Source organism: Athene cunicularia (assembly GCF_003259725.1).
Source record: "Athene cunicularia isolate RWA chromosome 4 unlocalized genomic scaffold, athCun1 chr4_part3, whole genome shotgun sequence".
NCBI lineage: Eukaryota > Metazoa > Chordata > Aves > Strigiformes > Strigidae > Athene > Athene cunicularia.
In genome coordinates, this window is record NW_020799100.1 from 5294274 (window position 1) to 5319446 (window position 25173).

The 25173-nt window shown below is 41.3% G+C and overlaps 1 protein-coding gene across 10 annotated transcripts in view; it reads right to left on the reverse strand.

Annotated features, from left to right (window-relative positions):
- Positions 1-17056, reverse strand: part of KIAA1210 (KIAA1210 ortholog) — a 43562-nt gene extending 26506 nt beyond the window's left edge. For 3 of the 10 annotated variants that reach the window (XM_026848618.1, XM_026848612.1, XM_026848608.1), the window contains exons 1-2: positions 16886-17056; positions 1459-1535 (exon numbers count right to left, since the gene is read on the reverse strand). Coding sequence is in view for 9 of the 10 variants with exons in the window: in XM_026848612.1 (XP_026704413.1) it covers positions 1459-1535; positions 16886-16947 (139 nt within the window). In the remaining variant the exon portion in view is untranslated. The other 7 variants (XM_026848614.1, XM_026848617.1, XM_026848615.1 and 4 more) reach the window with 7 other exon arrangements.
- Positions 17057-25173: the final 8117 nt, after the last annotated feature.

Below are 25173 nucleotides of genomic sequence, written 5' to 3' on the forward strand. Positions count from 1 at the left end.
ACATGGTAAAAAAACTCCACAGACAAGATTCTCAGAAAATACCATGATTCTAGCTTCATAAAAAATACCTGATATTGCCAGAAAGGCAATTAAATCATGGAATTCCAGTTTTTTGGACAGTGACCTGGTTACTGCCATCAAGAAGGAGCAGCAGGCACTGGAAGCCCTCTACTACTACTTAGACAATAAGGTAAACCTCAAGAAATTAATCTAATTGACTAGACTGTGAAGGCTGGGAATTTTAGCCTCCTAGAGCCTTTACATCATAAGCCAATTAGAGCTATAAAAAGGAATAGGTGAGGCAATCCTACATTACATAGGAAGTAAACAAAAGATCCTAAAATGGCTTTATCCAGGTCAAGTGTCTCCAATACTTCAGCAATAGTGCTGCAGCCTGTAACTTTTTAAAATTTTGGTTCAGTTAGAGACAGAAATATTCCTGGTGGTTTTAGGATCAACACTTAAGACAGCAAGCCATCTCCTGCCTTTCCTGTCACCCGGGTCAGAATTTGATCCATTTTCTGAATCTTCTAGTGAACCCAAGTACAAAATTTGCATGTATGGGTTTCACACAAGTTCACCAGTTTGCCATTGATAGCACTGGACTATGTGATAAACTAGATTATAAATTTAAGAAACCAGCTGCTGATGAGCATCCATCATTACTCTTTCTTCACCTCCATCTACTTGCCATGCAGAGTTCAACAGTCACTTTGCCATTTGCTTCTCTCTTCTACCAATATTCTGACGGTGGCAAACGAAATTCTAAAGGATAAAGCAAGATGATGCTTGAAACAAATATTTAAGATGACTGTGAGACATTAGCCAAAGAAAAGAAAAAACCCCCAAGTGATATGACAGCCACTTCTGAAATGCCTCAGCCATGATGCTATTCTTCATATTCTATCTCCTCAAGAATAGTCTGATTACTGGCAAAGGGGATTTCCTTTAACTAAGGCAACTCTTCACCTTAAGTAAGATATTTTCCTTTCTTGCCTATTATTCCATTCCCTCGTGGCTGTTTGCATCAGTCCATGTCACTAGATTAAAGAGTAAGTAACAAGCGGTTGTGTGGTGGCCAGAAGCAGAGAATAGAGGCTGCAGTGGGGGCACCCATACAGCTCCCACAGGCAGAGGCTGGCTAACAGGCTCAGCTACCACCTCTTCAGGATCCATCAAAGCAGGCACAACAATCACCCCTTCAAGCTCTAACATCCTGGTTTTGAAAATCCAAGCCAGAATCAAAAAGAATATCCTTCACCAGGTTATGACCCTCCAGTTCGGCACATTAAAAGACCCTTCCCATAATATTGCCAGCTGACAAAGCCACACAGAATTATTTTTTTTTACACTACAAAAACCAAAACACTGCAAAACAAGTCACTACAGATCCCACGACCTGAAGAAAATTAATCTTGACTTCCAAATCAGATATACATTTGGAGAACAACTGCTTACCTGTGCACTCTTCAACTGTCTCTCCTGTTTCAGGTGACTGCGTGACCTCTGTTGGCCCTGTGGCCATGATATAGTCACTGAAATAGAGATTAAAGCATCAGTTAAATTTTAGTCCACCTTCCCAGCAGAATATGGTCCCACCCAGCATGAAGAAAGAATATGGCTAGATCCCTTCTGAAAATGCACACCCAAACACTTATCACAAACACGGCTTGCACACTTTTTTGCACTTCGGTCACAGAACTTTTCCTCATTTTTCAGTAACACTTATTTCTCCAGCCAAAACTAACAAACCAGTCAAATTTCTTGCCACTACCCCCCTCTTTTTAGGAAACCAGGGTCAAAGTTTCCATTAATGAAAGATGTCATTAAACTTGCTCAGCAAAGACTGTAATGCTTCCCAGTCTCTGAATAATCAGCCTTTATGATTGCTCTTTGCTAGGGAGTGACAGCTCCATGCTACTGCAAAAAACATCTTAAGTGCTCTACTGTGTATTACAGTGGCCTTACTAGCACCAGGCTAGTCTGTCAGCATTATTAAAATTAGTTAAGCATCAGCACTGAAGCATCATCCTGAACTATGCTACATTTGTGGAAACCAATAGATCAAATTTATTTTGGATGCAGTGCAATCAGCTTTTAGCCACAGGCTTTGAAACCTTATCGCAAGCCGGGCTATTGATCAACCAAATTAGCTGATGGCATCATCTTCCTCCACGATGAAAACAAAAGTTCAGCCTAGTTTTAAGATCATTCAATGTTAACTGGCTCCACTTTGTATTTTCCAAGACTCCTACATGGATGTCTGTTAGAGACAAAGGAATTAAGTAGCAGACCATAAGAGTTAACAGTACAAATGTCGAGCAACAATGGAAATGTGACAGTTTAGCAGGGCATCTCATAAATACTGCCCTTTGTTACAGAAGATACCTAGGTGATACATTTACATAGTTAGCAGTGCCAATATGCTGTGTCAGGACTTAAAGAGTACGAAATCTTTACAAACAAATGCAAATATACAGCAACAAATCCTGCTCCCTTTTCTGCATAGACCTCATGTAACAATTTTTCATCTGAAAGTGGTACAACAATACTGCTAAGTATCTTAACAGCAAGCAAGATTATGATTCTATACTGATTTGGCCAGTCAGTAAAATATTCTATTTCTTCTTTATTACCCACATGTTCTATAATCTGTCATGCTCAAAAACACTGGGACTTTCCTACAAGCCCACATCCTCAGATAACCTTAAAAGATAAGGTGCACAAAATCAGAGGCAGAGCTGATGGGGCTGTCAAAAAAAAATAAAAGGGAGCAGACCATAGAGGTAAAAGAGGCAGATCTCCTGCAAAAACCAGACCATGAAGTAAGCTTTCCCTGTACTAGCCACACAGATATGCAAACTGTCATGCTGCTGAACAGTAGGTAGAAATGGAGGAGATATAAAACAGAAGAAAACCGTGGTCTAACAGATCATCTATGAGCAGTGAACACAGGAGTGCATTAACACACTGTAGTTCCAAATAATCTCATCTCCGCTTGCTAAAATCAACTAAAAAGTCATTGCAGCAACCAGGACTAATTATAACTTTTCTAAATAAAATGCACTGAGGATGTTTTTGAAAAAACGGTTGGACAATATTGAGAAGCAATAAAAAATAAGACTTTTAAAATTTTTGCTTTTAGATGATCATTACTATTCAGCTCTTCTCCCTTTTTTCTCCATGTCATCAATTATCCGTGAAAATGTCTGCATTTCCTGCATATTTTGATTAAAGTGGTCATCAGCAGACGCTCTCACAGACTCTGTATTAAAAAGAAATTTGGTTCCTATTTCCCCCCTCAGCTTCATACACCATGCATACTGATTGTTAGATTTTTCTTGAGGGAATATCGTTTGAAACATAACATGAAGAAAGCAGTCAACAAATCTGCAAAGACAAACTGGCAAGTCCCCAGACTTGAGCTTATTTCCACAGAATGTGAGTCGGCCTGACACCTCGCTCATTTAGACCTCTAACTTCTGCTTTACCCACTTTCAAAAAAATCAAAACAAGAGAAAATGCTGCTTTCAGATCCAGCCTTGTTTTCACCAGCTCTACATTTATTTAAATTACATGAACATCTCAGCTGCTCAGTCAGAATCCTTCTGGCCTTTGGAGATATTTTGACTGTTGTGTTTATTATAACTGCAAGCATTTATTTCCAATTGGTATATCTTTTACACAAGTAGAACTATAATTGCAAAGCAGTTCAGCTCCGAGGCAGTCTCTTCACAGTCAAATCAGCTCCAGCGTTAACTCGATTTTATAGCTGAGTTCTCTGAGGCATATAGAGGTCAGGTGTCAATTGCAAGGGTGGATGGGTTGTTTGCAAATGTGCTCCATTTGAGACCTAATGGCTTAGTGCCTTTGCATACCTCCTCACAGTATCATCTTTTTCTGAATAGTGACTTGAGGTGAGGAAAATCACAGATTTTTCCAAGGTTTAAGTTAACAAGTATTCAATAACAACAAAAAAAATATTTACAGCGAAGTATAAGTTCCATCAATGACGTACCTAAAGGAAAGTTAGCAATCAGACAACATTTAGATTTCAAATTCTGGTGGCAGTTGAGTTGTACAGCTAGCAAATGTTCTGAGCCACAAACCCTGGCCTGGAGATCAATGTAATGGAGAAAAAGAGGACAAACACCCATCAATACAAATACATGTGAGTGCACAGGCATTAACTGATTGAACCTTCAGACATTCAAAACTTCCAGGCCTTAATGACAGCTGACAGACGCAGTGTCAGGACATATCGATACCCGATACCATGTACATTCAGTTCAATCAGCTGTACTAACCATGTGCACTCTGTGAACTTTCCCAGAGCATTATGTCATTAGAGACGAAGTTTTAAACAAATACTGTATGCATATTGATTTTTAGTGATAAAAATATCAGGTTAAATGAGTGGCCTCTTAAAGCGGTATTTCTGATACTCTTCAAGCTAGGCGATGCTAGAGGACAGCTGGGAGAAGGAGCTTGCAGAGGGATGAAGGTGACTGTCTCCTCAGTGGGGGAGCTGTCAAGGCAGAGCAGCGACAGATTGATAGCTGCCGGTCAAGACCCAGATACTGTTTCCTTCCCACTAGAAGCGGAACGGTGGGCACATTTCCTCAGTCTACAACTTTCTAATCATGTTCTCTCAAACAGCATCTGCAATCCCTGCATATGTACAGGCCTCCTGCTGCAGAGGTACAGTACAAACAAGATGTCAAGTCTCTGCTAGATACCTTAAAAGCCAGGCCTGGCTCTGTCCAGTAAATCACTGCAGCAACTCCTGTGTAAGGCCATGGAAATGAATGAAAGCTTACTGAGAACGTCAAGGATTGACTACATGGTGTTTACCTCTCCATGCATAGGGTGGTGGGCTGGATTACTACACCTATGAATTAATTACTTACAGTGAAGCAGCTTTCTATACAGGTGCAATCACAACAATCAACCTGACATTACTAGACCCTATTTGCATTGTCAGGGTGTATTTTAAAGCCATAAAACTCCTACAAAGCTGCAAGGCTTGACTTACTTTCAAAGCAGGCAAAGGGACATAGTTCACAATCGTCATTACCCTCACCTGGTTTGATGGTTCCCTGCTATCCCATACACAACTTCCATTAATAGCCCCACTGTGTTACATTCACTTGGAGCTCTTCAACTCATTAAAGGACCTAATGAGTCTTAAGAGAAAAAAGAAATCTCCAGGACAAGGAGAAATATCCTTGCCTTGCTTTTACAAACTGGGGCAACTGGACAGACATTTGGAGTGCTCCAAATGGGAGGGCAGCGAGAGGGCAGAAGAAATACAGTCCCAGCGTGGTGTTCTGACTATGGCCTTTCTCCAGCTAAGTACATTGCTGAACACAGACATCATATGGGGGGTGGGGAATGCTAAAAGAAGAAAAGACAATTCCCTTTCACTTGGTTTGTGTATTTAAGGACTCCTGGGAAGTTAACATTGTACAGGACTCACATTTCCTGCGTTTAACAAAGACCCAAGACAAACAGAAACACTTTCTGCTCAACCTCAGAAAAGGGACACAGCCTCCTTGCTGTCTCTCCAGCAGAGCAGAAGACTTGGAGACTGCACAGCAGGCAAGCGCCTACCCCACCTTTAGTGTTTCTTCAGCTTCAGTCCCATGCTTCTCTTATAAGCATTCCGGAAGGCCTTTATGACAGAGAGATCAAAGGAGATGCTGAATGCTGAACAGCCTCTTTCCTATCAAATAAACCCTCGAAGAAACAAAGACTCAAGAATACGAGGCAGTGTTCAGTTAGCATCTTCATAGCGTCTAGAAGACAGCCTTGGCAAGCAGCCAAGAGAAAAAAAAGGTGAAATTTTTGCCTGAAGCTTTTAAAGACCAATTTCTGTCACGCTACAAAAATTATCTGAAATCAAGCTTATGCTCCAGTTTTCAGGACACCTACTTTGCACAGCGACATGGATCAGCATAGGAAAATTCATACCCCTCATCCAGTCCTCTAGCCTACCACCCTGCAGCCAGCCTCCCCCCAGAACACACTTCAAGCTACTGCAGGACCTCAGAGAAAGCCTCTCTATTTCTCCTGAGCACCAAGTTTCAGAAAAAATGCAGGATGGTTTAGTATTCAGATTACATTCTGCAGCAAAAGTTGACTGACAGGTTAAATTTTTACTCTATCTTAATAAAGCACATTAGAGGACTTTGTTCTGACAAAATGTGGTTGATTGCCTTCCTCTCTGGGAACCCTACAAGCTACCTATCAATGAACTCATTAATCCAACGACAGTTAAGCAAAGTAAAGTTTACCCTCTGCAACTCCATGGAACAGGATTTCAGAGTCAATCATAAAGCAATAACAGCGCCAGCAAGATTTCTATTCAATTTTCATATCCCTTGAGCATATCAGAAACTCGACAAACAAAGCTCCCTTTGCTCTCCATGCAATGAGCCGAGTGAGCTGCACTTCAAGGTCCACGTTCAGGGAACATGCTGAATAGCGTGGGATCCCACAAACAACTTTGCTGAAACAGGGTACGACCCAACATGACAGCAGGAACTGGGATCTGACCCTGCACAGCCGCTCCCATTGTACTCTCCTAGAGTGCAGTGTTTCTAGGATGAAATCCCCAGGTTTTTTTGCCAGCCTCTAGCTGGTATGTCCCTAGCCTGACTATGACTGGTTTAGGTCGGCATAAAAGAATAGCACAAACAGCAGTTTCCATTAGGACTCTTGTCACTGCCTCCACTGATAACAGTGAGGGGAGGAGTTTACAAAGTTAATGAATATTTTTTACCCTTGTAAATTACTCCTGTAATTTTCAGGGAAGGAGGGAGAGTTTAAGAAAGTTTAAGGTCCTTTCCAAGGATCATAAATAATACAGCAATAGTAGCCATCAGGAAGTCTGGATAAGCAACTAGATAATATTTAATAACAATAAAATACTCTCCCAGGATCAAGTAGGGGGTAATAATTCCCCATAGCAACAGACAACATTCAGCTCCTACCCTTGACGAGATATCCAGAACAAACAACCGTTCACATAAAGAAATCTATTCACAGCTTTCACACTTTGCATTCAGATGACACCCCCTCACCACCCTCTGTCCCCACACCTTGGCTTCTTCAAGAAAGTTTGCCAGAAGACAGGTCCCAATGTGCTGAACTCTTTTTACCTACGGTCTGCTTTGAGAAGCCTCTGTCTGACAGCGATTCTGAAGGATTTCTGCTATTCAGCAGTGCCTGAAGCATTATGTGCTGCCCTCCTAGTGAGTGTGTGTGTAACACTAATGGAAAGCAGCTGGTGGGCTGAAGCAGACTTTAAAAAAAAGTAACAGGAGGAAATGCCTTTCATACAGTCACACAGGCTCAGTCTGTAATTGTGTGAGAAGCCAAAAGGCTAAGAAGGGGGAAGGGCAGATGAGACAAAAACATTCATAAGCTACTACAGAAAAGAGTGGAAATGCACTCTGTTACTAGTCCAGGAACTGAGAAAGTAAATGCCTCTGGTTCCCTGCATGCTGTTCCATCTCCCTCTCAGCAGTCATGCCATTTGCTAAATCACTGCAGAACTGTCTCCCTGCACACGGGGACACGGCTGCAGCACATATACACAGACCTGTGTTACCTTAAACCTGAGGCAGGTACCAGTAGCAGAGCACCTCTTTCTTTGTACACAGCTTGAGAGGCCAAACTAAAGTCTGTTACCACAGCTTTGCAACACTTGGCATCCATGCCAGACAGATTAACCTGGTTTGGACATGCCACTTCAGGCTGCCCTCATACACCTAATTACTCTGCAGTTCTTACTAGTATGACCTTGCATAGCTGCTGTCAGCAAGAGGATCTGCCCTGCAAGTTTATATCTGCTCAGACAATAAAGCAAATATCTACCTGTTTGCCAAAAGCTAAGTAAAATGTCTCGGAATAGCCCATCCCTGATAACAATTTATCACATAGTTTTTCCAGTGCATTTTCTGATCTGCACCAATCAGGAGAAATGTGACAGCACTTTGCTCAAATCTAGACTGGCACTAACATAGTCATGATCTAAGCACACGCAAGAGCTCAGCCAATATTCCAGACTGCCTCCATTTTAAAGGAATTTACATTAAATGACTCAGTTGAATTGCACCGTTTGGCGTTAGCATAGGAATAAGTCAGTGCTTTTCCCATGTAGTAATTCTTTTTCTTCACACTACTACACTGGGGAAATTTCAGGAAACAGCTGGAATGAGGATCTTCTTCCACTCTTCCTAAAAAGAAGTAAATGAAGTAAGAGTCATCCAGCAACCGTGCTAAGGAGCCAGCAGTAGAAGAGAGACACTCTCAGATCTACTTGACACAGATATATTTGGAGTAGTTGGAAGGAGGGGGAACACGCATTTAAAAATCAATAAGGATGTAACCAAAGGCTGCCTTTGCCAGTTAGAGAGCTACACGCAGTAAGCATTACTGCCTTTAGAAACAGTTTCAAGAGCAAAGCAACAGGAAATGTCAAGCCACTATCACTAAACAGCAGACATGCCTCATGCGAGCAGAGTCAAGATGTCAGAGTCAAGTATGGGAATAAAAGTAAAGCTTACTGTCTCTGCCTCTCCATGTGGCAAATTCAACAAGTATGCATAATCTTCCATCCCACACCTGGGTGGTGAGCATATTTGGTCACTGTTTTCTAGCTCGTGTGTGTGCTTTTTACTCCCTCTCCAAACTCCTAATTAATTTTATTCCACCTGTGACCTCCCAGCAAAAAGTTAGATGACTTATCTGACCTGTGCTGTGCAGAGCCCTGGGAGTCCACAGGCTGCTTCGTGGGGATCAACAAAAGGCAGCTAAGGAAAGTTTACTGTCAGCTGGCTTCAACATACTCTACAGGGGCTTGAAAAACTGCATGTCTGAGAAAACTCCATGGAAATTGCCAATATCTGCAAACTGTGAAGGTGACAATTATTAGTTTAGACAGTAAAATCTTTGAGACAGAGCTCATCTTTTAAACATATCCTAGCAGACGGAAACTACTGAGCTGGGACTTGGAGAATTGGCTGATTTTCCTGGCTCTATCACTGGAGAACAGGGCAAATTAATGGATTGCTGACACTGGCTGAGTTATTTATCGCTCAGCCTTCAGTTTCTTTACCTGTGGAATGGCAATGGTCACACTGAATGCCTGGAAAGCTTAATGAGCACTATGGAGGAGCTAAGCACTTCCTCCGCTATGGGAGACCAGCATGCTGGAATTGTACTAACTGACACTGCTATCGAGTACTCCCACTACACAAAAGATAAATAACAAAACCCATTAAATTTCACAAGAGTAGCCTGCATATCTGCCATGCCCCTGTATTTGACTCTCACGCTGATTTCCAAGATCTTATTCTCACAAAATGTGAAGAATCATTACATCCTGGGCCTGAAAGACAGACTCTGGAGACATTTTTACCAAATTAAGCTGTCTGAATATTGCAGGGGAAATGAAGCTGAAACAATAGCAAACGGAATGCCAGAACTGAAACATGGGACTTTAGGCTATGTCTAAAGCTTTCTTTTTTTTAAGGTTTTTCCAAAACAGATATTTATCCCTTAATTTGTGGGTTAAAGAGCAGCTTAAGGATGAGAAAAATAAAAAAATTATTCAGATAGATCAAACTTCCCAGGACACATTTCTCCCAAGAGGAGATAATATAGATATTTAATGTCCAAGAATTCAAAGCACACTGAAAAATAAAGAAGAAGCTAACAGAAGTTTCCAGGCCAAACTGTGTCACAAATTTTCACTCTGAAGATCAAACTGTCATAAAAACAGTCAGCCATCTTTGGCTATAAGAGAGCAAATAAAATGCAGGCTTTGTGGTCTCAGAGGCTGCCTTTGGCAGGAAGCTCTGGAAATCTCTCTCCATGTGAAGTCCCAAAACCTAGTTAGGGCAACATCTACTGCCTGTACACACACAAAAATAAAAACAAGGCCAGCTCCTTCCTATGTTGAAACATACTGTGTCTGTCTGTCTAAACCTCCTGAGATCCCACTGCCTGTGGGTATTTCTGGAATTCAGACCCCATTTTGGCTCCTGAGCAAGGAAGGCCTGGGGTGACTTCCACAGTTGCAGAAGAAGCTCTTCTGGAGCTGTGTGTGAAGTTTTAGGGTCTCCCTTCTTTTGCTCTAAAGGAAACCTCCTGCTGTCCCTGCTCATCTCTCCTGGCCACTCTCTCTGCAGCCTCAGGTTAGGCAGCTTGGTCTTGAAGCACATGGAGAACTGCTAGATCCAAGGGAGATCATGCATGTGTCTAAAACAATCCCTGAGCCATTTCTGTCCCAAGGGCATCTACTGACTAAACTAAAACCACTAAAAAGGGATCCTACTTCTCTGGGATTCCAGACACAAACACCTCTCTAAAATAAGATCATCTGAAATAAGATTTTCCAAGCTTAATGCTGTATTGCAGCAACAGAATATCAGCTGTATTCAACTGTGTTTTAAGAAGGTGGCATGGTAGCATCAGGGAACAGAGAGGGTACATGACAGTAGAAAAACCCAGGAGGATGAGATCAAAGGCAACAAGGACTGCAAGATGGGGTACTGACAAGTAGGCAATGGCAAGGGTGGGGTAGGGAATCAGAAGAGCATAGACATTCTGTAAGGTCTTCACAGGCCAAGGCTGCAAGAAAAGAAGCAACAAGACAATTTGCATTTCTTGAAGGAAAGGAATGAAATTTCAACTTCTGGAACATTCTTTTCACTAAACTGAGATGATGAAAAGCAGTATCACTGCTAGAGTGAACCAGCAAACAATTCCTTTGCACCTCTGTCAAATCTGTATTTTCCCACAAACACAGATAGCTTGATGATTAACATGATGTCGGCATCATAATTCTGAGCTAGAGTATTCAAATACATCCCATTTGCATCCAAACTACTGTGTGGATCAGAACTGCGTTGTTAGATGAGTGATACTTACAAGCCCTGGCAAAAGCACACAGTTACATATTTCTGAGAATGAATAAGCATAAATGAATTCATCATGAATGTAAGTCAAACATTTAGTTCACTAATTAGCACCAGATCCTTGAAACTCAGAGGCCAAAAGAAACAACCACCACAAAAATTTGAAGCTGGAATGCCGCCTTAGCTCTGGCTAGATGGTTAAAAAGCAAAATCAGGAGGCTTTGTCTGCACAGCCAAGTTACCCTGCTCTGACTGAGAGTGCTACAGTCCTCTCTTAACAGTCAAAGATACAAATATGTCATAGCATGGTGACAGGATACAACAGATCACAGAGTACCTTGGCCCCTGTATACCTGTATGAATGCAGCAGCACACACTGGATTAATGACACAGTTAAAAAATTAATTATGATATGTGTGGCCCAGGTCTTAGCTTTTTCATGTACACCATGCTGGAAATGTTGAGCTGTTAGCACAGCCTGGACCGTTATGAACAGTGACAGCTCAGCATCTGCAAGCAAGATCAGACAGGCTATCAACTGACTGACATTTTTGTGTTGTTTAAATAGTGACTCCCACAATAGAGCTGTGGAGGGCCACCTGCTATCTTGATACAAATAATTATGAATAATATAACAACAAGATAAAAAAAAAAGTTTGCAGTTAGTATTTGTTGTATTCAAAATACTGCTTAAAACTCCTTGATCATCATAGTTTTACCAACCTTGAAACTACAACAGATTTAATACAGAACTATAAGCTTGGATCACATCAGAGCAGAGCAACTTGTGCTCAACTGTTTTCCTACAGCAGCAATCCTTAGGGGGGGGGGGGGAGAAAAAAATCAACCTTGGCATTACCTTGGAGGTTTTTTTCCTGTTTTCCCACAGACAGACTTTATCTCACATTTTCCCAAGTTTGGCTGGTAATCAGCTAGGTAGGTTATCTACTGGAAGTACAGCTTTGACCTACTACATTTTTGTCCCACATATCTATAGCCAGATTTCAGCTTATAAAGCCAATTCTAGGCCTTCACATCACAGCTATTAAACTTTCTAGATCTCTCTATGAGGAGCAAATGACAAATTAATCTCTCCAGCTGGCTGTAAGGATACAAAGCCAGACACTTAAAGCAGCAGAAGTTTTTGTATAAGAAGAGAACACAAAGCAAAATTATGACATTTTCACGGCTCAGTCTAGCAAAATAATGTAGACAAAAAATCTGACAGCCAAATGGTGCAGAAGAGTGAGAATTACATTCAGCAGATTGTCCCAAACCAAGAAGCTTTTGCTCCAGTGCAAGAGGACAGGCAGTATCAGAGGTGCACATCTGTTAAATACTCAGCACCTTGGTGATAGGGAAGGGGCTGTTCTGCTGAAACCAAACAAACAGGCATGTCTGCTTGGAATTCCTCTGCCTACAGCCAGCAAATGCACCACATCACTGTGGCTGCTAAAACAAACACCATCCAGAGAGAAGCAGGAGAGAAGCGAGGAGGACTGGGAGACGTGGAGTGACTCACTGGTGTATTAAGCCAGAACTGAACTCCTTGTACAGAAATGAGTCAAATGGAATGAATCAACAGAGAGAAATAGTTGATCTTTTTGTTAATAATACAGCACCATTGTACTAACTGTGCTCAAGTGCCTGCAGTGCCATGGTTCTGCCACCTCCTGACTGCTTTTGTTCACCCTCTCCACTATTCTTGAGTAGCAAAACAGGACTTAAGCCTCCACACACTTAATACCAGGCATAGCACTAAACAATCCCTGTGGTCTGAAGACAAAATGCTCACAAATGTCCAAATACTGTGTATAATTGCCATGTACAGGAACATGCTCATAGGTTGTGTATTGGAAGATTCCCCTGAGAGACTCACAGTGACCAGGGAGTCATGTCACCTCAGCTCACCCTCTCTGACTTGGTCCCAGCTGGGAGAGCTCTCCACTCTCCACAAAAGCACATCTCTTCTTCTGTTTAGTGCTTTGCCTCTTGCACCCTCTGTAAGCTGTTTCTTCAAACTCAGTATTGTCACCCTTGTGTGGATCCAGGGATTGTCTCTGCAGTGGTGAACTTGTTTTGTTGGGCTGGAACCACCTTTCATCCTCAGATGTTTTCATCTCAAAAAAAACCACTGAAAAACTGTTAATGAGTGACTCTGGCTCTCACTGGGAAATACCGTGTTAAAGTTGTATACAATAAAGACAAGTAAATGAACATATTTCAGGATACCGAAGTGTTCATGAGAAGCATTTCACTGGCCACAGAGACAGACCCCCGGGTCACCACAGGACCATGGCACTAGTTCCTCTACAGCTCCCAGGTAGCACGCACTGACTCCAAGGCCACACGGCCTCCCGAGAGCGGCCAGCCCTGCTGAGCCAGGACCACTGCTGAGCCAGGACCGCTGCTGAGCCAGGCCGAACCCAGCTATGCTGAGGGATGCCACAGGCAGGGATGACCAGGGAACTCAGTGTCTTCCTTTAAACAGCCTCTGAGTCCTGGAGAGATGCCCCATGTTTAAAATTGTGCCAAAGAGCAAAGCATCATGTACTGTAGACAGTCAGTAAACACTCAGACCCCGCAGCGATTACATGACTCCAAAAAGTGAGAGAGGACACAGGAGGTGAACGAGCTGCTGACAGAGAAGAGCCAACAGTTTTAAACTGCCCCATTCCCCACAGTGCCAAGTTGCTACTTCAGTAGCAGTTGATGGAGCTTTAAACCACTTCCAATTCACTTGCTAGTGTCCAAGCTAAAAAAGCAGCTGCTTGCTGTGGATGGGGGACCAAAGGCTCTAAGGATCCCACACATATAAAAGCTGTAAAAAGTGTATTACACACCAAGGATGACAGAACTTCTGGCACTCCTTCCACTCTCCCCTGTGTTGTGTCCCACCAAGAGAGCTTGGGGCAAAGGTGTGGGAGGCAGTGGACAGACATCTCAGGTTAGTTGGTTATCCACCAGGTGCACAGCACTACACCATCTTTGCAATAATCCCAGCAAACACCAAAATCTCTTCCTGACACTCATCTGAATAGGCAATAAGGCAAGCTACAACAACAGAGCAACAGCACCTAACCCAGCAAACACATTTTACTCGATTTCATGGTCATACTATCATTTTACATTTGCAATGTCTTTCATCTCAAACAATCTAAAAATATCTTGAAAATTATACTGAAGCATCCCTTGATCAATTTATTTTACCCAAATGCTGAACTTCTTTGAAGGATAAGAGTGCACATCAGGATTTTTTGACAATTTCAGACTGTAAGAAAAGAACACAATACCCCACTGGAAGTACAAAGCTTGGCATAGCAGAAGACATTTAAACTGAAATATGTCCATATTCTGGGACTGCTTGTGAAAGGCACCATTAAATCCTGACTGACCACATTAAGTACAGATCAGCTAAATACATTTCCTTATAGGCTGTTATAGAAACCAGTTCTGAGCTGGCATGCAAAGCCTTCAGCCAAGTATTTTATATAGCTTCTAACACACTATATTTGTCCTTGGAAATTGGCAGTTTGCATTGACCATCAGTGAACCCTACTATTCAAGCAACCACATTTTCAGCTCTTAACTATGCATTTGGCTAGTACCAAAAATTGAGCAATGTAGGGAAAGGTTCCTCCACAAGCTTTAAAAAACCTCCATCTTATCTGTCCAGGTCTAATATTTTAATCTGACACCATACTAGGACCAAGCACAACAAAATTTTGCAGCAAAGGTGATGAGCTATAAACTTACTGGAAGAACAATTTAAGATTATTCAGGATACAGATGCTGGTTGAAGAGAAATATGAAAGCAATCTACAACTTTTATTTCAGTGGAATAGCAGCCAAGATTGGGGTTGTGATGAGGAATTAGCTGGATTTGGCTTTGGGCTTTTTTTTTAATGTGACATCTCATAAAAGAACATTAACAAAGCACGCAGACAGGACTCTGTAAAAAGATCAGATTCAGCCATACATTAACACAGTGGACCAAGGTAGAGCCTTTGCTTCCCCTTGGAAAATGGGGGGGTGGGGGGAGAAGCTGAATGTGACAGCAGCACAGGACAGCACTACCCAAAGCAGCTTTTAAAAGAGTCCAGGTGCTTCAGCTGGACCCAGCAGCTCAAAGCCCTGGATAGAGCCCTTTCCCAGTGTTAGTGGCAGATTTTATGGCCTGCACTGAGCTCTTTGGCTAAATCCCTACTGGTACCCAAGCCAATTGTTTAAAACAAAATGTCGTTTCATTCCAAAATAGCTTTCATTCAGAAAGCAGACCAACTCCTACAGGTCAAATGACCACACGAGGATTTGGGGAAGCCGTTCCAATGACCCATTTGTCCAGAAAGACAAACACTTCAAGTCAAACTCCAAACAAATTTCATCCAAATTAATCTCAGGCTAAAAACATCACTGCTACTGCAATTGGTGTCTTAGATTCATTTTAACTGCCAATAATCACAACCAAAGCAGCATATAAAATTTGTAAAGACTGCAAAGTATTAATAGTTGCACCAATCTACTTGGGAACATATCACAGGGTTGAAATAACAGGTTGAGGAATATAATCTATATATATCAAGTGTAGAGACCTAAATGAAGAGTAACAAGAAGAATTTGTTGAAGAAAAAGCCCCCGTTCCTCACGAATCAGGTATAGATCCACCAGTAAAGAAGAGATTGCATGCCACATGAATGAAGCTCCGTCTGCTCAGCCTTTAGAGCCTCTCTCAGACTTCCAAGTTTGTTTTAACTGCATTAGATGCTGGAGGATTTGAGGGAAAAACAACTTAGCACAAATCAAACAATGTAAACTCTTTTTTTTTGTTCAATTCAAGTGCCAATCCTCCTTGCCTTCATCAGGTCTCACTCTTAGCAATTTTGCTAGTTCTCATCACATCCTCCCCCTTTATCTAAGGCAGCCTTACTTTCCAAATAAGTCAATATGGGATGGAAATGCTAACTGAAATCCAATAGGAATTGCATGCCTTTGCAAATGCATATTTCCACCAGAGTAATGCAAGATAAACTGTTGGTATGAAGGATACAACTTTTAGGAGAGGGAAAAGGAGGAAGAGTGAATTGCCAGCTTCACTTTTGAACTATTTTTTTTAACTCTCTGCTAACCAGGACTTACCCATACATTTAAATGTCAGCATTCACATCTTAAGCCTCAAGACGCAACTTTGCTTGCCTTTCACTGTGCATTTTCATTTTCTTTAATCCCATACCGTATGCAAGAATAGAGCCCTCTACAGTCTGCTGATGCAAAACATTATCAAAACCCACTGCTCAGTTTTTGCAGCAGAAAATTTTGTTCCATTCCTTAGCAGGGAGAATGTAAAAAGAAAAACAGAATGTATCTCTGTGGTGGTTTAAAGCACAAATACTAACGTGCATTGTCCCATTCTCTTCTCCTTTTATATCTACTCCAACAGAAGTATGTCAGTGAAGCAATAAAAAAATATTTATTTTAAATACAGCTAAATCTCTCAGCAGGGAGTGATTACAGAAACAAACCTCAGGTTGCTTATACAAAAACTGAGCACATTAAGTTTTCAAAGAGCATTTACTGCCAGATTTCTAGCTGAATGTGTTTTTTTTAAATCCAAAGTGCATTTCTGTAATTCTCACTTTTATGTGTTATATAGCTGATCAATGAGGAAGAGGACATTTTCCCTCTTGCTATAATTAGACAGGAAAAGGTTCTTAATTCCTTATTCAGTATTTCATGTTTATACCTCTGAAGGAAAAAACCACAACCAATTTTCACTGATCTGGTATCTCTGCCAGGATTGATTTTTTGCACTTCTGTACTCAGAATGGTACTTCAGTCTCAAGGCATGATCATTTTGTTCAGTGCTGCTGCTGAAATACAACAAAGACAGAATTTCAAAGTACCCACTAGACTCAGCTCACTTTGGAAAGGTGGAGGGGAGGGCTCAGCATGGCACTTACTTTTTACTTTTCAGGCAACCGTAGAATCCAGCCATGGTCCTTCCCGGGAGGCGTGTGTGCATTTAATTCATCCTTGTGTGTGGATGCCAGCACAAAGATTCTGCAGCTTCGTATCCTGCTCACCAAATGCCCACACACGCACACAAGAAAGCCAGCATGCTGATGCAATTACTAGCCAGATAAAGTTCCTGATCTGAGGCCCTCAGACTCCGCTGAAATGGGTCCAAGGAGGGTTGTGCCTGTTCCATAAATGGTTATGAATTGTTAACTCCCCCTTTTCCTGTCTCCTTCCAGCTCTTGGTAAGCACAGCATCCTAAGTATAAAATACCATATGGCATTTGATTCTGTCTCCCTGTGGGACTAATGAGAGGCTTGGTTGTAATTAGGATGTGAAGAAGCCCTGAGGAGATTAATTGTTATTGTTATTTTTTAGACAGAGAAAGACTACAGAAAATACTTGTAACATCTTTGAAGTAACCATTAAAAACTGTAGTCATTCTCCAGCACATAAGGGGTGCATGGGACCTTCTAGAACAGGCATTATCCCATCTCACTGTAAACCACAATCTATTCTAACAAGCTATTCTGCACATTAACAGGAAAAAAATACACCCCTGTAATACTGCAAGGTCAGGCAAAAAGCTCTGGAGTTTAAAGTAGCCAGCACATCCATATGAGAAAAATACTGTCTGGTGATGCTCTCTGACAATACACTAACACTTGTTACTCACTACCACAACTAAGGAGGCCCTCAGTGGGTGTGGAAGGAGGAAAATGGCTATGGTTTAATGCTGAGGAACATAAACCTCAAGCGGTTTCATTCACAGGCGTGACCCAAGCCCTGGGGACAACATAGCTGCACACCTTTCTGACATTATATTGCATTAAATTAATATAGAAATTAATCTGCATCATGGTTGTTAGTGACCTCTGTTGAGGTAAAAGCAGAGTGGTGAAGCAAGACATTGCTTGTGCTACCTGCACACAACTAGAGTATCAGCAGCCACTAGCAAAGTGTTAGCCCGTTCCTGGAGTCGCATGTCTTGGTAAGAATGTCAGCTCTTGATTAAAAAAAATGCATGAATATTTAAACGTAGTAAGTTCATAACTCTCATAATTGCAAAGGAAAGATTTACACTCATTCCTAAAAGATCAGAAGAAAACCACATTTACTTGTATTTCTCATCTAGTACATAATATTTGAATACTTGGGTCTGGCAAGCCAGTAAGAGAGAGTATTACAGGAGTATTTCTACATGAGTTCCTCTTAAAGGTGTTCAGTAGCAAGAGCAGATCGAAGGTAGAGAAGTTCTTCTGGAATAGTAGGAAGAAAATATTTTATTTTAACACCTTTCCCATAAGAGAGACATGAAGTTTGAGAAATGCACCTCAGGTGAGAAGTCCCATAACTGACTCACCTACGGCAGTTTCATAATGGTGCAGAACTTTGAAATCTGTGAACGGACACCTCGATTTCTCTATTTTCTATAAAACCCCATACACAAAGGAAAGCCATGACACAAATAATAAATTAAAGCAAGTGCAAGGGCCATCACAAACAAGAACCAAACCATATTCTAGTTTTGTTTCCCACTTAGCAGGAAAAAGAAAGCCTCTACAAGCAGCCAACTCCAATGCCATCCCCAGTAGAGCTGCAAATCAAACCTGACCTCAAGCAGATACACTTTCCTGCTCTTGGGAAAAGACAAAGAAGCAAAAATACTGTAACACTAGTTGAAGTTTTACCCAAATGAGTTTTGCTGTTGTTCTGAACTACTGCATTTGTCACGATGACTTTGCACTGAACTCCTAGTCCTAACAGAAAAAGGGTAGCTAGAGAGCGTTAGGGTCCACCCATCAGACAAAGCCCACAGGAAAAAAAAAATAGTCAAAACCAAGGCTCGGGTTATTGGGTAACAACCACCAAGAAGGAATTCCTGGAGATTACTGGAGAAACTTTCTGACTGGCTTAATGTACAAAACCTTGGACGTAGGAGTGCATCTGAAATCTGCCTGGCATTTATTTCAGAAAATGCTGCCAATGGAAACATTTATAGTAAGAAATGAAGGAGACTTCATGAAAAATTCACAGTTGTATTTAAAAGCAAGAAAGATCAAATGGCCTTCCAGTGGGAAGGCCCAGTCCCTAAAGCCAGTAGAGTACTGTAATCCTGATGACTTCGGAAGAGTTTCATCACTTTAACTGGTATAGAATACGGCTCACAACCTTCAAAAGATCAGATTTTTTGCTAACATGAAGCAGATTCCCTGTCTGCAAATCTCCTTAGAAGGTTTGTCTTCAGAACATGCTTCCTTTCATTATTCTTTTTTCTTTCATGTATTTTTGTCTTGAAGTTACTTACTTGAACATGCAAATCTTCATCTGTTGGGTTCCATTTAGGTCAAACATAGTCCTTGTTCCCAGGAACTGGCAGTTTAGCAACACACATTGCACCATCTAGAAACCCCCTTACTTTCCAAGAAGCACAGTCTAGTAAACAGTCATTAAAAATAATTACTCCACCGCAGGATTTAATCCTTTTTGATTCTCTATCTTCATATCAGTCTCCAAGCCACTTCATGGTAGCATTTATTATTCACTGCTCTGTCTCTTTATCATTAGCACAGCTCCAAATAGTTACACACTGAGCTCTTTGAGTATAGATATGAAATCTTAGATGTTGATAAACATTGTGCTCTACTTCCACAGGTAAATCAGTGCAAGTAAGCAGTTATATATTGTACCCTAGGTCTGACAACCAAACAGTTGCTGCGCTGACATTAGCTCTTCACTTGTCAAGTGCTAAAACTGATCTACTGCCAGTTAATTAATTAAAGCTGTTTTCAGCTTGGAAAGTGGATGAACACCAAATAACCACAGAATACAGACCTTGGCAAAGTAAAGATGGTTCTTTAAAGATAAGGAAGACAGCAAGTTTTAAACACCTGTAAGTTGAATCAGATCTGGACTTCCTCTAAAGTTTGTGTCTTGGCTTGATTGAAATAGCCCAGTCTAGGCCCACTTTCATTTGAAAATTATGGCCTTCTGAACTGACTTCAAACTCAACGTCACTGCTTACCCTCAGCAGCCCAGCATTGCACACCACATACCCCACCATGATCACTGCACATCCAAATCCGCCTCGCTTCACCTTCTGCGTCTGCAGGCAGAACAAGCAGGCCAGGTGGCAAGCTGCCCGCCCGCAGTGGCACTGGCAGCCATGAAGAGGTAGCAGCAGAGCTCCCAGCACCTGGTAAACTTCCCAACAAGTTTCTTAACTTCTCCAAAGGGAATGAGGGAGGCAAGTCTGAGCAAGGCCCAGCAACCCAACCATTGAGAAATGCTTGCACAAAAATATAGCTCCTAAAATCATGAAGTTACTTGTTTCACAGGTACTTTCACCTGTGTCGTTGCAAAAAAGGCCTCTTCAACATAAGCAACCAACAGTAGCTAGTAATCCAATGGAGAAAACTCAAGCGAGCTAAAAAACACTGGCATGTTTCCACAGTCACTTCCTACACATATACACGTACACAGGGTACATGCCAGCAGCCAGACAGCAGAGGTGTTAGGAGCTACACACACAACCAGCAATTCAAAATATGTTTCATGTCCAACAGATCTACTGCTTTTCTTGTAACTGCTTGCAGCTAGATCTCTAAGGCCTAACCATGTCCTTCCCTCCCCGGCTCACTGATAGTGAACACTTCACAAAATGTCCATTCAAAGCTGGCTTGCATGCAATCGGGACACATGCACACTGCAAAGCAGCAGGGATGGGCCAGATGTCACACAGTTAGGAAATCCTATGATTCACAAACTGTGTTTAAACATGGATGTTTGATTTATAATTTTTTTAAATTTCTTTTCAGAAAGGGACAAAAATTTCATGTGAATTTGGTCACCAAACAAATGTAGGGGTAGAAGTAGAAATCCTACCGCAAACTGATAGACCGAAAAATTTCAGATTTCCTGTATATTTTGGTGTCTCTGAACTGACTTCTTGTTAACAAGGTAGCCTTTGGTCTCTCACTTTTAGCCTTTAGCCTCTACCAAAATCCAGTCTCTCTCTCATAGTCACCATAACAAATACATATTTTGACTGCATTCCTCTGGTAAGTTTTCCTGTTGCAAAAAACTTACCAGGTCTATCAGGTGAGAATTCACTGAAGAAGTTTTGCAGCTCCCCCTGTCACCATTGCAATGGGGTGAGCAGTCATATACTGATCTATATGCACTTGCATTTTATATAATGAACGATTCTGTGTATTTCTACCCTAGCAACATTTTGCACTTTTCAATTATTTTGCCTCTCTCCAGCTTTCCCAGCTACTGTCAGCCTGAGCACCACATGCCCTCCTGCATGCTGCAAGGCAGTTGAAGCCATGCAGCTGCACAGACTCTCCCCTCCTTTTAGAGCTGCATACCCCCAAACAACTGATACTGTCTAGTTTAACTCTTTAACATTGCCGGTTTATCTCTGAAAAAGTAACCCTGTCAGTGTCTGGACATCAAATGAGGTATGTGGGGCAAATCCAGCAGAATCGAAGTCTAGCTTCCAGTTCTCATGTCTTTACTATTGAGCAATAAAGACTAGATTGAGAACCTTCAGACTAGATTTTATGCTGCACTTGATCTTGCCCAAGTATTTCTAAAAATGTGCCATTCCAGCTGCATTGCATGTAAAGCACTCTTTCCATTACAACCTGGAATAAACCCTGCACAGAAATCTAACCATAACATTGCAAGTCACTCTTCCCATACCACAATTCTCTCTGCACTTGGCATGTGGATTGTTTACCTGTGTGCTAATATAAATGTGATTCTCATGAATCACCTTTTAGAAGCAGAAATGGATTCAGCTTTCTTAAAAGTGAGCTCTCCCAGGCTGGCAAATGGGCCTGTCTTGGAAATTTTCAGTTAAAACTCTCCAGTACTAAAGAAACAACTAAACATGCATCACTGTTAAAAGCTGCAGTATCAGAGCTTTAAACAAACAGCGTTGGAATCAAACACAGTACTCTGCAGAAAACAAAGTGCAGATAAGAGGATTTCTTCCTTACAGAGTTTATACATCCATCTGTGATTAATAATAGGAGAAAAACGAGGGTCAAAGCCTATCTCTGAAATGGAAAGTAGAGTATAGTTAGGGGCCTCTAACTATACACTGCTACCAGTTTTTAATTCATGCATATAAGCCTGAAGAATTTGCCATGATACTTGCTCTGGAGTCTAATTACTGTATGTTGCTCTAATTATGCTTATTTTTACATTTGTGTACAATGTGTGGGATTTGAGGGATTTTTGTTGTTGTTATTCCCTGATAGAGGACTTCCTGCAAGCTCCTTCAATAAAAAGAGTATTTCAAGGAAAGCAGCCATACATATTCTCTTTGATTCCAGTGTTTGGTAATTCTGAGTCTGAATTGTTTCTTGCAGTTTATCAGAGACACACTGTCTTCATGTCTGAAGGAATGAAGATAAACTTTGGTATGGGGTATCCAGTGCATTACTGAATTCTAAAATATGGCCAAAAAGATACTGATATGCTAAATCTGTCCTTGTGTCCCCACAGTCAAACGTAAACTCTTCCTGGATTATCTGGAGATGAAGGTCAGGCCAAGTGTCATTCAAAAGGTAATTTCCCGTAGATTTGCAACAGGATCATGGATGTAACCTCAGACTTCAGTGTCAGAAAATATCGATTGCCAAACAAATAATATAGATAAAGAGATAGAAGTGGGTTTTTGACATTTTACAAATCTACAACAAATCATTTGCATATAAATATGTCATTTATTTATAAAGTAACAGCATCCCTGTGTACAGAGGCAATATAGACAGGATGTGCTGGCTCTCACATATCTGCTTTTTTAATCCAAAATCATAAATCTAAAATCTAAGATTTTAATGAGTCTGAATGAAAAGCAGATTATTTTTGACACAGTGGAAGAGCTTGGTATTTCCTGTGAAAATACTAGCACGGTCAATATTTTATATACTGGGAAACTGTGGTTCTTTTGTCTAAGAGGGGGTAGTGCAGAAGCTGAACAAAGGAGCTCTATTTCTACACATTCTGACTTAAGAAAATACCATGTTAAAAAATATTAAGTTCCAACAACACAACTTTTCCTTCTCAGTGTCCAGGCAGGCACCAATATACAAGACCATCTGGAAAGAAATGTGAGAACACAGTATGTAGCTACAGGCACATGGACCAGTGCCTAGTCTAGATGTCCAACATCAGAGGTAACAGTTACTGAGTCTAAACAAATATCCTGAGACGATGTGAATAATGAATTGAGTTTTCTACACCCCATTCTTCCCAAATTCCCTCTAGGGATAGATCCAGTCAATGTCCTTGCAACACTCTTGCCAAGCTCCCTTGGAGATAGATCAGACCAGCATTGCCACTAATGCTTGTGCTGTGAATAGCAAACAAGTTTAATGACTTCCCATGTATATTAGTTTTGCACTAATGTAGGCTCACCTCTTCCACAGAATTGCTCCCAATTTGTTTGTACAGGTATAAGCAAGAGGAGAAATAGGGCCTCGCACATCTGGAATAATACTCCTAAAACCATCAACATCCTGAATTTCAGCTGTGACTGAAATCAAAATTCAAAAGTGAAGGTCATCTCTGATAGCATCTCACTGGCTGTCAGCTGAAGTAATAATACGGGAAATCACAGAAGCGCAGCTCTGGGGAAAAGGCTGTCTGACTCCAGTGCCTGCAAACACAAGGCTAAAGATAAAGTGACCATTAACCTTCAGGGAAGGGCAGTGAGGTCCCACAATGTCCTGCCTGCAGGCTTTATTGCTCCAAGGGGAAATGAACAGAAAAATAAAAATCAAAACTGCATACTCTTGACATTTAACGCAAATTAGTAGGCAATGTCACCACTGCACGCACTTTGTTAGCTTTCCTCTGTATAAAGGCATGAATACAGTACCTGGCTCTACAAACTGCAAAGTAAGTAGAAAGCACTGAGTAATAACAAACTTATTCCTACTACTTGATATCTCCAAGATTAAACACAAGCACCAGACCTGTGTCCCTCTGCACAGACTATAATATAACTCCATACAGCAGATACAACTGGGGGGAACTGAGGCAGAGTAATTCAGTGACTATTTCAGAATCCATAAGCTGCAACTGAACTCAAAAGTTCCTGGTGCCTGGAATTGTGTTTTAGAGTCTTTCCCCATCCTCCCCTGCTCAATAAGGACAGCCAGAAAGACCCTACAAGAATAGTCATCCTATAAATATCCCAAGATAACTTAAGTTCACTAGCCAGCCTTCAGCCGTGGGAACTCTTACAGGATCACTGGCATCAAAATGCTCAGTTAAATTAGAAATCAATGACTGCACTATATGATTTGGCACAGATTGTCCAGAGTTTTAAAATCATCACATAATAAAAAAAACCTCATACTGAGCCAGTTTCACCAGAACAGACACATAGCACAGCAGAGTCCTCACAGGGCAACCCAAAGCATTACTCAGATTCAAGTTCTGGGAATCTTTAAATATCCCAGTGTGTTCCCAATTGTCTCTTAAATATGCTGGAGCTGTTCCCATCATAATGGGAAGGGAAAATATCTAATAAATATCCAGAGGCAGGAAATAAGCTAATTGCAGAAGAATTTTACCTAAAACTGTCGAATAAACTACAGTTCTGTGTCACTAAGTCATATAATCACATGCTTAAACTGGATCTTTCCCATTTCAAACAGTGCAACCACAGAGCTGGGCAGACACTTAAGTAATGCACCGAGCTGACTGTCTGTCTATCATCCCAGGATCAATGGTATCTGAAAAAGCTACAGTTAAGAGTCATGACAAAGTTAAGTCCATTGCCTTAGTGTATTTCTGCTTTACCACGGAGATTAGAGGATACCTACAGCTTTCCTAGGATAAATGCCACTTTCAGCCTCACCACTCCAGCCCCTACTGCTAGCCTTTAAACAGAACATCCTTGGGATCCACTGGTAGTGGCTTCAGGTGTTGAATCCTTGCTATTAAGCAGTTCCTCCCATCTAGGTAGTTTCCATACAGTGGAACACCAGCCAATGCTACAGGTCTGAACAGAAAGAGGAGCAGCTGTCACCATGCACCATGTAGCTGAAAAGTAACCTACCCCTTCTACAGGTTTTATCAGCACCTACACAAGAACAAAACCTCAGATCCTCTAATGAAACAGCTCCTATAGATATAGCATGGAGGCTAATAGAACTGGTACTGCCTGGCATGGTACTAATTGACTCCTCAAAGGACTCAATATAT